Source organism: Nilaparvata lugens, chromosome 10 (genome assembly GCF_014356525.2).
Source record: "Nilaparvata lugens isolate BPH chromosome 10, ASM1435652v1, whole genome shotgun sequence".
Classification (NCBI taxonomy): Eukaryota; Metazoa; Arthropoda; class Insecta; order Hemiptera; family Delphacidae; genus Nilaparvata; species Nilaparvata lugens.
Window position 1 is genome coordinate 26,658,679 of NC_052513.1, and position 17,133 is coordinate 26,675,811.

General features: G+C 32.9%; 1 protein-coding gene across 1 annotated transcript in view; it reads right to left on the minus strand.

Annotated features, from left to right (window-relative positions):
* Positions 1-3,194: 3,194 nt before the first annotated feature.
* The window catches only part of LOC111053632 (protein-tyrosine sulfotransferase 1), a 121,026-nt gene continuing 107,087 nt past the window's right edge, over positions 3,195-17,133 (minus strand). Inside the window, exons 2-7 of the mRNA XM_039437079.1 lie at positions 14,313-14,477; positions 11,740-11,870; positions 11,333-11,441; positions 8,984-9,178; positions 6,334-6,587; positions 3,195-4,729 (exon numbers count right to left, since the gene is read on the minus strand). Coding sequence (XP_039293013.1) covers positions 4,417-4,729; positions 6,334-6,587; positions 8,984-9,178; positions 11,333-11,441; positions 11,740-11,870; positions 14,313-14,477 — 1,167 coding nt within the window. The 3' untranslated portion in view covers positions 3,195-4,416. The remainder of the gene's footprint in view (positions 4,730-6,333; positions 6,588-8,983; positions 9,179-11,332; positions 11,442-11,739; positions 11,871-14,312; positions 14,478-17,133) is intronic.

The following is a 17,133-nucleotide window of genomic DNA, read 5'->3' on the forward strand; positions in this document are numbered from 1 at the left end:
AATTTTTATTATTCTATTCATCCGAAGTAACTAAATTAGTTGAAAATTATCGTTTCAAATACTTCAAATCTGAAGCGTACCAATAGTATTTCAACCCAAATTATATCTTGTGGTTTGTGAAACTGGATTACTTCATAGGTCAAGTAATACAGAACTGAACTTTGTAAAAAATTCGTTTTAATCTGTCACATATTCAATATAATTTTCATAATATTATACAATAACTTATAGTACAATCCTTTGATATTACAATAGAAATAAATAAATTCATTAATAATGGACCATCAAGTCTTTGGTCTAATAAACGTTTTTTGAGAAGCATCATTTTTTAAATTCGGATTTAGAAAATAAATATTGAAAGCATAACATAACAGTGAAATGCAGTAGATGAGTTCTAACTTAATATCTAAAATTATGGAGAGCAGCTAGCAATAAATTATTCGTAATAAAGTTTTTATTTTCTCATTGATAATAACTGCACAAAAACAATTTCGACAGAGTTTAGAACAATTTTCAATCATAGACATTTTTAAAGAATTGTCAAGATTCAGACAAATTATTGCAAAAATGAATTTGGGAACTATTGAACATTGAGGTACTTAACATACCAATTACATAACAAAATATCATCATCAGATGATCACTAGTACATTGAGGAAAAATATAGATATTTACAATTACAAGAATAGTAATAATTTACAATAAATTATTATCAATAAAAACAACAGCAGTTTCATACATTCCTACAACAATTAAGAATTGCAATTTTCGAAGATACCTAACATTGATTTGTGACTAAAATTTTGAAAATAATAATAGCACAGCTAACACACTAGCATTTCTAAGATAAAAGGATTTCAAATTATCTCAACAGAATTAATTAAGCTACACTTAAAATTGATTAAATGCGAACAATTTACAACAGATTTCACAACAATATCAATGGAATCGAAAAACGTAATTCAAATCAAACATAGAGATAATTGAATAAGAGGAAAATAGAACGAGACGAGCACAAGATGCACAGTCAGTAGTTGAGTGAGATGGAAGATCAGTAATAATATGTTGGGTTTTGCATCTAAAATACGATGAATAGACAATGATAAGTTATATTCCAGAAGAAATAAATACTGCACTACTTCAAGAATGAAAATGGAGCAGTCATTATTGTATCTGATTTCTTTCAAAATAACCCCACAATATTTTTTTCCATTTATTTGATAGAGAAAATCAATTTAACTGAGTTATTTTCCAATTTTGTAGAGCAGGAGCTATCACTCCAACATAAAATTAATGAAAACGCAAACATTGGGTGACTTCATTTTATATTATTAGAGAATTTCACAAAATATAATCTGATATAAATTTCAAATATTTACTTTAGAGAACTATTGAGATGGATAAATAATTATTTTACTTCTAACAGAATCTATAAAAATTCAATATTTAATCAAGTTTTTTAATAGGGCAACTTAAATTTATAAATATAGGAAATCACTAGTACCCTTGTTATATTTTTGAATGATAAGGGGTTTCTCGTGTTTTATGTAAACATATAAAAAGGGCACTACTAATGATTTCTTCTAATTAAACAATGAATTTCAAAACCAATTATTCTACGAGAAACCCCTACTTATGAATGAGAAACCTCGTATGAATGAAAATTATAAATTTATAAATAAAAATTTTCATACAAAATTATGCAAATAAGAATGCATGAATTCAACTCAACTGACAAGAATAGTAGGTTACATTTAACCACTATGACAAGAGATAATTTTAAAAATAGATAGCAACGTTATATTCTATGAAATCAAATCAAATCAATTTATTTTCCACATTGCATTACAAAAAATGTAAAATTTCATAAATTCAATTATAAATAAAATACATCAACTGAAATAGAAAATGATACATTATTACATTAATGATAGTACATAGATGGCGTGGAATTCCCCCAAGAAGACTATACGTCTGTGAATGGGGGAGAGCAGTCTTTTTCTGGAGAAAGAGAGAAACTGTGAATCCAAAATTTCTAAGAGAGAACTGTGAACCCACTCATAAAAGAAAAGTTCATAAAAGATGAGTACATATAATGAGAAATTAATATGTACTTTTGTTTGACATTTTTACAGAATTTGAAGTGGTTGTTTGTTAAGCCAATATTTGGATTTATTTTTTAAAAAAATTACAAATCTTGAGAAATCTCAGTTTAAATGTGAATTATGAAATTCAAAAAAGAGAAGTTTTTGAATGTATGGCACAATGTAGGAGCCAAATAGATTTATCACAGAAGCAAAATCATTAAGAACACTCAAAGTACTCCACATATTAAGTACAATACATTATAGAGTAAATAGTGATTTCAATTTCCAATCAACAGCAGATATTTACAAGTTTATTTAATCACAAATGAACCTTGGTAACACACGTGTAATTAAAATCAGAATATCTGAACAAATAAATAAAAACAGATGAGATGGTTTCAACTTAGAATGTATAACGGTAATGGAAGTTGAATAAGCATTTTTAAAAGAATTATATCAATTCAACACTCTTACACATTCTTAGCAATAATAATTATACTATGATAAAACTGCCATATTGGTCAGGTACAATTGATGTGATGTTCTCTTGTTTGTTACTCAATTGACACAGACAATGTCAGTCAGATCACACAGTCATTTGGTTCATGTACAATACCTAGATTGTAGATAAAGTCAATCAGATTTCATATATCAATCTATGAATCACATTCTCATCTGATTGAATTAAAATCCATGATCAAGTAATTAATTGATTTCCAATTGAATCATCTAATCAGATTTCAAATCAATAAAATTCCTTTATACTCCAGGAGAATTCTAGAAATATTCAGTTAAACCAATCAGCATATCAAACCTCCACAATCATTACCGTATGCAAACTTCACATACATAATTAGTCAATCAACATTCAAACTACTCTATCATCAGATTAATAATCCTGATTCCCAATCAATCATCTAATAAAGTTTCCAATCAATCATTTAGCAAAAATCCCTCATGCCGTATTTCAAGATTTTCAGTCAATAAATTAGAAAATTACTATCCACATTCTTAATAAAATATCCAATCAGAATCCTGATCATAATTATTACTTGAACAAGGTGTTTAATAAATATTACTTGATCAACCATCACATAGTTAATAGTCATGATTTTCAATCAATTATCTAAGACAATTCAAAATCAATCAGAAATTAAGAACCTTCATATTTTAGGAAAACTCAAGAAATATTCAGTCAATCAGAAAATTCAATTCTATACTTCTTCGATAAACTACCCAGATTCCATCAACCATCAAAATCCGTATGAACCAATCAGATCCTGATGCTCTTTTACATGACTTGTTAGTAATCCCATTGCATACATGAAAAAGTACGTAAATTATATGTATAATTTACTGCAAGGTACCTAGAATATTAGGTACATTGATTTAATGTATTTTACCTGTATTTTAGGTACATTGATTTACCGTGAAGTACTAGTCATATCTGTAAAAAAACAACCAGTTTCCTTGACAACCTATCAAATCACATTTTCGATTTTTTACATTCTGGACTGTTCTCCATTTTGATTTCCAATAAACAACCTAATCAGAACCTCACTCAAACAGTCTGATCCCAAATCACATTTCCAATTTTTGACATTCCTGGAATATTACTAGGATATTGTCAACCAACTGGAAAATTAAATTCTTCACTTCAGTTTCTTGCTCACATCCATGATATATACTACCAAACCAGAATCCCAGTCAATCATGTAATCAGATCACTTGACAACTCACATATTACAGGGATGGAAACCAACTAGTAAATTCAATTCTTTATTTTAGTTTCTTGGTACATGTTATACTACCAAACCAGAATCCCAGTCAATATTCTAATAAGATCCCTTGACAACTCACATATTCCAGGGATGGAAACCAACTAGTAAATTCAATTCTCCACTCTAGTTTCTTGATACATCCATGATAAAACTATCAAACTAGAATGCCAGTCACCACATTAAATGTGGAAATTTTACAATCATATAATCAAATCCATTGAAAACTCACATATTTCAGGGATATTGCAAACCAACTAGAAAATTCGATTCTTTACTTTACTTTCTTGGTACCGGTACATCCATGATATATTATCAAACTAGAATCCCAGTCAATCATCTAATCAGATCCTTTGAAAACTCACATATTCCAGGGATTTTGTGTGACCAACTAGTGAATTCAATTCTTTACAAGAGTTTCATGGTACATCCATGTTCAAACCAGAATATCAGTCATCACATGTCAAACTGTATCCTTATTTCAATGGGTTGACAATCACTTAGTAGTCCTAGAAATAGTTAGGGGGCAGAGGCGGTGGCGGAGGCCTTTGTCACGCAGCGGGCGTCCGCTGACTGCTCTCCTCAGTGACGTCAGCCGGCGGCGCATGATGGCCGTCCAGCAGCTCCAACGCCTTCTCCTCCCACAGCTTCGACTGCAGGCGGATGCGTTGCGTGTTGTCGGCGACGAACGCGTCAGGTGAGCCGTACTTGGGTGGGTTGGCGTGCGGGTCGTAGCCGAGCCGTGACAGCATCGGTGCTATCTTCGCCATGTCCGCGACTACGTCGTCTGGCATCTGGCCGACCCACTTTTGCAGCGCTTCCAGGTTCACCGGTTTGATCACCTGGTCCGACGAGCGCTCCACTCTGCAAACACAACACAAATAAATTTTGATTGCTCACATCACAACAATCTTCATGAAACAGGCTCCAGTATCAAGATTGAGTATCAGTTGACAAATTTTGTTTTCTGTTCTTTTGTACACATCTTAATGGAAATAAAATTATTATTATTATTATATTATTATTATTATTATTATTATTATTATTATTATTATTATTATTATTATTTTCCTACTGATTTGTGGATTCAAGAATATCACTAGCTCTATCTTTTGTATTCATAAGGCTTTATTGCACAGGTCACTGGTAAATTTGGGACCATGTCTTTTGCAACTACCAAGGAAAAAGAGGACTTTTGCTACCTGCGAGGTGATTAGCAAACAATAGTCGGTCCTTTCGACACGTTTGCACGCTTCTGTCAGTGTATGAAAACTATTCATAGATTCATTTCTAGAATACTTTCGAAAACTGAGTGAATAACAATAATTTTTTATCGATTATTAATTCATTCAATAAGTACATCATGTTGATATGTGTGACTTGTGTTAGATAACATAAAGATTTGTGCCATAGTGCCATACGCTAAATTAAATAAAATAATAGAAAATTATAGGGAGAGAAAAAATAAGGTAACCTTGTGCTATTCCTCTCCCAAATTTAGCTAAAGTTACACATAGACCAAAATATATATATATATATATTTTTTTTTTTTTGGACGAAAATTGTACTTGAACGTTTTACAGTAGAAACATAACCTATTTTTTGGATATTTTATTAATTTATCAAAATTTGGGAATGGAATAGATTTGGGCCAAGCCTGTTATTCCTTCCTAATCATATTTATATGATTTGTGATTCTGTCCACGAATAAATAAATAAATAGCTTGAGTCTTATAGAGCTTGAGTTCACTTTATAGACATAGTTTATTTCGTGCTTGTCCGCATGATAATAATAATAATAATAATAATAATAATAATAATAATATAATAATAATAATAATAATAATAATAATAATAATAATATATTATTTTAGGGGATTCTATTCTGAATTCCTCTACAGAATAAATTTAATATCGAAATAAAAACACACATATGTTGTCAAATTCCTGACCTATGTGGTCAGGAAACCATGGTCGTGTACCAAATAAAACTGTGTAGCATTTGACAATATATTTGTTTTTATTTCATTATGGAAAGGTTCTACAATATTGACAGTGACTCAGTCAAAATTTAATAACGTTTCGCACTTCGAAAATTATTTCTATTTTGTAACTTTTGATCATGAATTCATCTCGAAACGTCTTGAACTGAACTGTTTAATCAGTTGTTTATGTTATTACTTTGAATGATTCCATACACATGTTCTTTACACTCAAGCTGCGTTTACACCAGAGTTATTAACAAAATGTTAATAACCTAATCCTTAAATAGATTCTATTACATTGAAAATAACTTATCATACACATGATGAACATTTGTGTTTGTCAAGTTCTGTTCGATCTAATAGAATCTATAAGGATTACGTTATTAACATTTTGTTAATAATTTTGGTGTAAACGCAGCTTTAACATGTGTATGTTATCAAGACAAGTCTTTATTATTTGATCACATTTGCTATAGTACTGACTTTGAGAGCAGCACTCCTCCGGGCTTGTTGATGAGATCCTCGTGATGCAGCACGGACTCGTTCCAGGGCACGTCGAGGAAGTTGAGGATGCGGCGCATCCAGTGCTCGGGGTGTAGCACCAGCTGTTCGTAGTAGACGAGCATGCAGCGTGAGGGGCCCACCTGGCCGCATCGCTCGTACATCACGCTGATCGCCTCGTTCCACTTTCCCAAGCACTGCCGGTAGTTCGTCAGGTCGAACCCTGTTATTGTCACCTGAAAACACGACAACAAAAAACGGTTAATTTTCTCTTACAAAAGATTAACTTTTTTGGTGAGGGCTACTCTTATTTACCTGAAAAATCAAAAATCAAATTACTTTTCCCTAAAACTTTACTTTATTACTCACGACATGTTTCAACATATTAATGCAATTCTCAAGTGAGTGAGTAGTAAAATAAAGTTTTAACAAGGATACTTTAGTTTTTCAATTTCCAGATAAGGGTTACATTGTTTTTCGATTGTCAAATAATAGATTTACAAGGATTGTTAGACTGTCTAGGATTAGATTCTTTGATGAAATGAAAATTGGCACCTCTGTTGGTGATCACGGTGACTACAAAAAAATGTTGTTGTAACCAGGACCAACAAGATAAGTTGATATGATCACTGATATGACAGTAGTAAATAGGCCTACACAAGCAAAATACATTACTTGTACCTTTACCTAATCAACACAATAAGCACGATATCCATACTTCATTACCTACTCTGTGACTAACTCAGCCACAACTAGGCGGTGGAGTGAACATGGCATTTATCCAGATAAACATTCAGATACATTTTTTAATCGAGTAATATTTGTTCCATCTCTCATCACTTTATAAGAGTATATTTTGAAAGACTTCATATTTAACTTCAACTGGAAACCTCACTATAAAGATGTGGATCAAACATTCAAGAAAATAAAACAAAGGAATTCAAAATAGTCTCCCTGTGTTAAATTATGTCTTAAATTATTCTTACTCTTGAAAGTTAAAAAAGATGGCAGAAGCCATAATAAGCCAAAATATATCTCATGATGTATTCTCTAGAAACTCAATGATCATTATAAAGCTTTAGGGCCCGGCTGCACAAAAGCAGGTTAAATTTAATCGTGATTAATTTCACGATAACCTATCAGATTTTCCTTTTCGATTGCTTCTCTGATTGGTTATCGTGAAATTAATCACGATTGAAATTTAACAAGCTTTCAGCAACCGGCACAAAGTGTGACCGATGAAATATATCTCCAAAGTAGGAACCGTTTTAAAAATTAGAGCTCCATATTGGGCACTATTTTCAGCACCATGAAAGATTACGTTGTATTAAATGATCTTACCTTCCTGGATATGATAGAGTGGACAGTGGCACGTCCATCCCTCACCATGAATATGAATTTGGCCTGCGGGAAGAGCTGCGACAGGTAATCAGCTGACTTGAGCGTGAGAGGGTCTTTGTTGCACAGCCGGGCTGCCGGCTCGCCGTGCCTCGCTATCACCTCCAGGCAGAACGCCGCTATCGCAGAGTTTATCACCTACAATTCATTTTATACAACTACAATTTTTGTTTGATAATAATTATTAATTCATTAGCATTTGTATAAATGCAATTTCTCAGTAATTTCCATCTGTAGACCTACAATTTAATTGATTACTCACGACATGTTTCAACATATTAATGCAATTCTCAAGTGAGTGAGTAGTAAAATAAAGTTTTAACAAGGATACTTTAGTTTTTCAATTTCCAGATAAGGGTTACATTGTTTTTCGATTGTCAAATAATAGATTTACAAGGATTGTTAGACTGTCTAGGATTAGATTCTTTGATGAAATGAAAATTGGCACCTCTGTTGGTGATCACGGTGACTACAAAAAAATGTTGTTGTAACCAGGACCAACAAGATAAGTTGATATGATCACTGATATGACAGTAGTAAATAGGCCTACACAAGCAAAATACATTACTTGTACCTTTACCTAATCAACACAATAAGCACGATATCCATACTTCATTACCTACTCTGTGACTAACTCAGCCACAACTAGGCGGTGGAGTGAACATGGCATTTATCCAGATAAACATTCAGATACATTTTTTAATCGAGTAATATTTGTTCCATCTCTCATCACTTTATAAGAGTATATTTTGAAAGACTTCATATTTAACTTCAACTGGAAACCTCACTATAAAGATGTGGATCAAACATTCAAGAAAATAAAACAAAGGAATTCAAAATAGTCTCCCTGTGTTAAATTATGTCTTAAATTATTCTTACTCTTGAAAGTTAAAAAAGATGGCAGAAGCCATAATAAGCCAAAATATATCTCATGATGTATTCTCTAGAAACTCAATGATCATTATAAAGCTTTAGGGCCCGGCTGCACAAAAGCAGGTTAAATTTAATCGTGATTAATTTCACGATAACCTATCAGATTTTCCTTTTCGATTGCTTCTCTGATTGGTTATCGTGAAATTAATCACGATTGAAATTTAACAAGCTTTCAGCAACCGGCACAAAGTGTGACCGATGAAATATATCTCCAAAGTAGGAACCGTTTTAAAAATTAGAGCTCCATATTGGGCACTATTTTCAGCACCATGAAAGATTACGTTGTATTAAATGATCTTACCTTCCTGGATATGATAGAGTGGACAGTGGCACGTCCATCCCTCACCATGAATATGAATTTGGCCTGCGGGAAGAGCTGCGACAGGTAATCAGCTGACTTGAGCGTGAGAGGGTCTTTGTTGCACAGCCGGGCTGCCGGCTCGCCGTGCCTCGCTATCACCTCCAGGCAGAACGCCGCTATCGCAGAGTTTATCACCTACAATTCATTTTATACAACTACAATTTTTGTTTGATAATAATTATTAATTCATTAGCATTTGTATAAATGCAATTTCTCAGTAATTTCCATCTGTAGACCTACAATTTAATTGATTCCAATTCATTGATAAATTGAATTTAATTGCCTCCTAGGAGGGCGAAGTTAGGGTGCAGCCGGTCCTCTCATACGTTCAACCTTCAAACCAACTGTATTCAGATATGTGGAAGTTTCTCATAATTGAATAAAAACACAGTTTCTTGTATTTTCTACTTAGTGCCGGTTGCACAAAAGCCGGTTAAATTTTAACCGTGATTAATTTCATGAGAACCAATCAGAGAAGCCGTCTTTTCTGAAAGGCCTTCTCTGATTGGTTCTCGTGAAATTAATCAGGGTTGAAATTTAACCGGCTTGAGAACCAATCAGAGAAGCCGTCTTTTCTAAAAGGCCTTCTCTGATTGGTTCTCGTGAAATTAATCAGGGTTGAAATTTAACCGGCTTGAGAACCAATCAGAGAAGCCGTCTTTTCTAAAAGGCCTTCTCTGATTGGTTCTCGTGAAATTAATCAGGGTTGAAATTTAACCGGCTTTTGTCAACCGGGCCTTGGTGTTTCATTTACAAAATTGGAATTTGTGTCAGTAAAACAAACATTAATGCCCGGCTGCACTAAGACATTTTGAACATATAGTCGAATCAGGTACGCTTTACAATGTGTCCACTGGAACACATACATGATAAATAGTTAATATCGATTTCCAGTGCACACTTGTAAATCGTACCTGACTTTACCATGTTCAAATGTCTTGACCGGGCATAAGTATAAAAGACAAGATATTGTGTTTCTATTCCACCTACATTTCAGATAAAAATGATAAAATTCAAACACAATATAGCGAAAAATATAGAAATGATCATCAAATAATTACACTGACTATGAATTATTCACACTGGAAATGAAAATTAACAGAAATGTCATATTGGAACACTGAGGTGAACAGTGTACATCTGATATAACACTCATTAAGGCTTGATGTTAATGGTTTGATTATTCGTTCACACTTGCCTGAATCTAAGTATAGAATAGCTGATCTGATAACGAGTTATAATATCACTAGAGAGATATTAAGATAAAAATGTCTCTTCTGGACTGAAACTATGAGCTAATATTTTTATCATGGATTCACTGAAAGTACATTTTTATTCCAGTCACTTTTTTGAAATATGTATAGATCTATAACGATATAACAAATAATTAAATAGAAATGGCTATTTATTCAATGTTATAATAACCTAAATATAAGAATGAACAGAGAAATTAATAAAGAAAAATAGTTTTAAATACCCATTCCCAGTAATTTACAAATATCTATAGTGATTACAATAGTGGGTCTAATAATAAAAACTTTAAATACCGTTTTATTAAAAACTTAAAAATATTTTAACGACTAGTTTCGACCATAGGTAATTTTCAAGTTGAAATGTCAAAATTTTAACTTGAAAATGACCAATGGTCGAAACTACTTGTTAAAATATTTTCAAGTTTTTAATGAAACGGTACTAAAAGTTTTTATATTGTTTTTATTTGAATCAAGTAGCCCATATAAGCGAAGTGATTTTATGGGTCTAATAAGTATTAGTTTCACATTTGAAAGCAAACACTCCAGTTCAGAGCCACTGACAAAAGCTAGGAACCACAGCAGATATTAGTTCTATCACGATTTATGATTTACTTATTGAAATTGAAATTGTTTCGTTTTTCGGATTGGTTTCTACGGTTTTTCACATTTGACGCCTAATGAGATCGGACTCCCCATGCCTTTCTCATGTAAAATTAAAAGATATACTGTATTATAATGAATTTAATCACTAGATTGCATATTTATTTATTGAGTATCAAATTTTTGAAACATCAGACAAATTCATGAAACATTGTAGCAAGATTTCTTCTACAAACACTATTTTTTGTATTGTGCTACCATACAATAATATAACTCCTAGCAGGGATGATTCCTCCTAGAAAAACTTCCACCTAGGAGTTCTGCCTAAATACTTGATTCATGACATTTTATTCTGTATAGATTCATGTTACTTAAAACATTGTGAAATAGAGTAATTGAAATAAGGACGTGAGGGGTGTTTAGAAATGTTACTTACATCAGTGTGAACTCCAGCTTCTCTTAACCTAAGACTTTCTTTATTGGATTTCATCCAATGTTGTCTCATTTGGAGAATTCTAGGTATCACTCTAGTTTCTTGGCCACATCTGAAACAATATACAAATGGATTGAACAATATACTCAAGATATAAAAACAATGAAAACTCTAAATTATATTTATCCAATTTCAGCATGAACAAGTAATGATTATCTTTGTTATTCAAAATGTTGTTCACAATATATAGTTTTTGTACTAACAAAACTCCAAACACTTTGCCTACTCAAGATGAGAAATGAAAATAACTACGGAAATTATCATATTTTCTCTCTCAAAAAAAATTACTTATTGAGTTGAAACATAGAATTGGTGATTAAAATCAAGTAGGCCCACTGTATGTGACTCACCTAACATCGGGATGTGCATCAAGCATAGCTCGCATCAGGGTAGTTCCCGATCGTGGAACTCCTCCAATGAAAATTAAAGGCATATACCTGTCGTAGGTATACACTTTGTTGTTTTTGTCGACAACATAGTTCTGCAAACAAAAGAAATGTATCATTACAAAATATAAGATTCATGAGAACTACAAAATTATCACACAAACAGTTTTAACCAGAATTAATGATGATGTAACATATTTGTTAAACCAAAATATATTTCGTAATGTAGTTCGGCATCCTTCTTCACTCAATAACTGGAGAGTAGGAATGGATGAATTATTTATGGGTATGTAGTATTTTATTGTCTAATTATCATCATTGGTTCAATAATGTGGGTTTTCATTGTATCAAATCTCACTAGCATTATTCCAAACCACATAATTTTGATTTTGATAGAAAATTACTTGATTATACAGAATGTTCTGAAGAAAGGTGCCCATAAGTCAGGGCGTGATTCCTCACATCAAAAGAAGAAGAAAAGTTCCAATTAACATAGGTCCGATAATGCTTGGTTACCAAGTTATACAGGATGAAAGATTTTATCTGAATTTCTGTGCCCCTGCTGAAACGAAGCCCTATGGGTATTTGTTGGCTGTTAATTGAGATGTACAATTTTTAGCATACTTTATGTAAAATGAATTGAAAAATTGAATAAAACCGTTTCCAGGCCTGAGGAATCACGCCCTGACTTTTGGGCACCTTTCTTCAGAACACTCTGTATACATGAATAGTTTTCAACAATGAAATTTCATTACAACACTACTAGCATGTCTAGAGTAAAATTCAGGTTATAAACTCAGCATATGATTAACATTAGTTTGCTATCCTTTTCATTAGACAAGTATAATTATTATAACTCTTTATATATCTTTTTCCAACTCCCCGCCATTGCAAAATCGTTTGTAGACTATGCAGAAATACCAAATATTAGTTCTCATTTATGAAAATTTATTGTTTAATCATGATAAAATATATTTTCTTGTAGAATAAAATATACTCTAGATAGGATTGATCATTATGAACAAGCATCAACAATTTTATTAATATCATATCAGATTTACCGGGATAACTTGAACTACAGCTATCTACTTTATAACGTGAATCTCAATAATTATAGAAATAATTTCCTCAACGTTTAGTGTAAAAACTTCTGTTTCTTCTGTTTTAGAAAACTTTCACGACTATTATTTATTTAGATCTATTTATTTATCAGATTAGCAGAAACAATACAGATTAGCATAAAAACAGGCTATTGCCCAAAACTTCTTCAATTTCCTAATTAAGTTTCAAATTGCCCAAATATTATACATAGGTTATGTCCATTTCAATTTCTACATCAAAATATAAATTCAAATAAAACAAACATTTTGAATTTAGTTAGATTTAAATTTAAATTTCATGTAACTTGAAAATCTCTTTCTTTCTCTTTTCTTCCTGAGCTCTTTTTTAACCTCCAGTGTTCACATATACATACAACACTACCAATCAACAACATTACGGCATAAGTTTAACTTATCACACAACTTAAATTATTTAACAGTTCAACTTATCCCACAGTTTAACTTATCCTTTGTTTGATTATCAATAATCAATTGTGAAAAAATTTCAAACAACTGCCGGCTCTACAGCGCTGCCACTGTCATTACAACAGTAACTATTATATTAACCAGAATTGAATTGAATTGTAAATAAAAAAATTAATAACTAGCAGGTAACCCGTGCTCCGCAAGGGTCAATTTAAAACTTGTCAACTGAAAACTTGATGTAATGAATTTTTGAAGAATTGAAAATAGGCCTATAACCATCTTCGGATGATTAAGAATATATATGCAACATTTCAAGTTAATCAGTCCAGTAGTTCAGACGTGATGATGCGACAAACATAATTTTCCTATCCTGTACGTGTATAAGCCAGCTCTTTACTTTATCAATATCGGGGCACCGAGCTTCGCTCGTTATTTTTATTTATTGATAAACAGAACACAATTCTCTAAAATGATCGTGTTTATATTTCACAGCTGGCTTTAAGTCATTTTAAATTTTTTTTATTATGAATTTTGGGGATGCGATATTTTTTCACATACTCACTTTTTTACTATCCACAGCTGTTTCAGCCAAGGATGAATTATCCTTTTAATGTCATTCAGCGAGTTTTCTCAAGGATGAGACCTAGTGCAATCGAATCTTTATATCATAAACCTACTATGTTCCAAATTTCGTGAAAATCGTTAGAGCCGTTTTCGAGATCCGTTAAACATAAATAACCAGATATAAAAATAACCAGATATATAAATACAGAAATTGCTCGCTTAATATAATACGATAGTATAGATTATCAACTACAATATAATACCTTCAACCTAGAATTAATTATAATAGAGAGGTAAGTAACTAAATAAAGTATACAAGAGAGATATAAACCTGAAAATACCCGTTCAGGTTCATATCCCCACCTATAGATTAAATTCCCTAGTTTTATAGGGTCAAATTATATTATAATAAATTGTTTTGATTGGTTAGATTGTATTTTAATGTACCTGTTTGGCGACCATCCTGGGTGCGTGTTCAGCATGCCACTGCAGCGTGGAGCAGACATGCAGCTTGTAGAGCAGCAGCAGCAGCAGACCCACTCCCGCCAGCGCAACCACCGCCACCCGCCTACCCCTCCCCCCGCGGCCCATCCTCCCTACCTCATTTTTCACCTGAAACATACACAACACACATCACATGTTAACATTCCTTTAATTCAATCTATTGTCATTCATGAGAATTATAGCCTACACTAAGATAATCAATAATATTCCAGGGGTACCCACCTCCCCAAGGACATGGACGCAACCCCCTATATTCAGCTTCTATCCCCCCCACAATATAAAAAATACCGCTAGTTAATTTAAAGTGCTGGTCTTCTTTTTTTTAATAACCCCAAGAATTTCAAAAGCAGTATGCGTTGAAGCCCCTCTTTTGGGGGCACCCCAGAATATTTATACTATAGTGAGGTCCACGTTATAATGGCAGTGTTTGATTAGCAATGGTATTGCTTTCCTTGTCTATCATTCAACAAAGCGGATAGCGCTATCTCCTTCTTGCTTTGCTCTGTTTTCAGATCCTCTTTTAACAATTTAGAATTAATAATTAACAAAATATTTCATTTTAACTCTGAAAATTCATTACAGAATCATTGAAAATTTTAATTTCTTGATAATAAAATATAATTGATTATTTTAAACGAGAATGAACAATTACTATTACATCAATAAACCTGTATCAGCTGCCGTCTATAGAAGGCATTGACAAGACAGAGGATCGCAACGTTGTTCTGATATCTTTCTCTACTGCCATTATAACGTGGACTTAACTATAGAAACAGAGATCAAGGAAACAGTAGAAACAGTAGTCGACAGTAATCGGTTTGCGTTAACAAAAAACGGCTTAAATTTTGGGGGATAAATGACTAAATTTTGGGATTCTTATACCATGGGATATGCTTTCCTTTCTCTATGATACTATCTTCAAAGGAAGATGATTTATGATAAGATAATAACAAACCACGTGACTCTTGTTCTACCTGCTCTAGGCAACATGTACTGTCCAAATTTTATGGTAGAATCAGCTACGATTGCATTTACTATAGTGTGTTGTATTTGAGTTCCAATGTGAAAAGCACAGTACGCTTATAATAGCTACGGAATTTGAAAAAAATGAAGGTGATCCCATAGAAAGGTTCTGTGATATTCCTACAATCATCAGGAGCATTAGCTTGTTGGAGAGATGAATGAGAACTTGAAAATAAAAATAAAGAAATATTCAAATAAAAATGTTCATCACATTCCATCTTGAAAAAAAAGTTATAGCTCTTGGAAATATACAGGCTATTATTCTAACCAAACAAAAGTGAAATAATATTGAAGATTCTATTTTCTCACCATCCAAATAATAATTGTTATAAGATCATTGAGTGATCCCATGATTTGAGAGTAGCCAGCCTTGAAGTCACAATAGTTGTAATAATAATGAAATTTTACGTATTTTATTGTAGCCTATTACGTGTTGTGATAACTAATTGTTTCAAAATTTGTGGTTTCCTTTTCACAGTAAATTTAAGTAAGGCACAAACGTATCACTAAAACAATAAAAATTCATTAGCATTCAACCGTACAGTGGAAATTAATTAGAAAGCAAACCATAGTCGCTAACCATTCCCTCGCTAGTTCAGCACCATTTTAGGACCGCATAACAGAACTAGAATACAACTAAACCAAAAACAAACAACTCAACCCCAGCAAGTACACTCGGAAAAATATCCGCCAATTTTTCACCTGCGACTTGAACAACATTTCAACGCTGGTCTGAGACAAATACGGCAACAAGTAATGAGAAAACACGATCCGCACAGCCTCTGCTGGGTTCATTAACAACTGGTGCGCTAAGCTCCCAAGCTCCACTTTGTGGTCTACTCAATAAGAGTTGATAAATAAGCGGTGCGGTTTGCCTAATCAATTATTCCATATGGAGATAATGAAACAGTGTAACCAACGTGTGTTACCCAGCGGGGATACTGCTAGTCACACTCACATAATATACATCACCATATTATACATCCACTCCACAATCAAACACACGCACTCACATACCACCACACATTAACATATACAAACATACACACACAAACTGACCAATAGACATTAACATATACATGCAGATTCAAACATAGTGCTGTATAATATGCAGGACCATACACATATTAGATGTTGATGACCGAGGTGAAGTTTGATTAGTTGGTAAACTGTTTCAATTGCGTTGATTTTCAGCTGTCGACTGAGTAATTAGTAATTACTTGCAGTGTTCAAGAGTGATGCGCGGAGAAATACTGTAGTCGTTAATTTGGTTAATATTGAAATGGGAAAGTTGGGATAACTCACACAGGAAATACGTGGTGGAATATTAACTTTTGAAATTCAATTTTTTTTAAGAAATAGGAGAAAAGTTAGAATAGCTCTGATAAGATAAAATAGAGATGATAAGTAAAGTCTAGAGTTGAGCCCTGTAGCCTATTGACGTCTATTATACTTAACCGCGATCAGCCATAGATCGATCACGTCATCGCTTCATGTCGTTCAGTTCTGTTCAGTTTACTAAATCACGGTGGAGTTTTAATTGACGTAAGTGCAAGTATTGCAAGTCCTTGAAAAAGTGAGAGGAAGAAGGGGGTAGTAGGAGAGGAATGATGAGGAGCACAATTGAAAACAAGACGAAGAGGAGATGCGAAGGAACAAAGGGGCGAGCTGGGAATACACCAAACTGTAACTAAGGTTGAAAAAACTAACTGAACTAGGAGAGGAAAAAGGAGAAGACAAA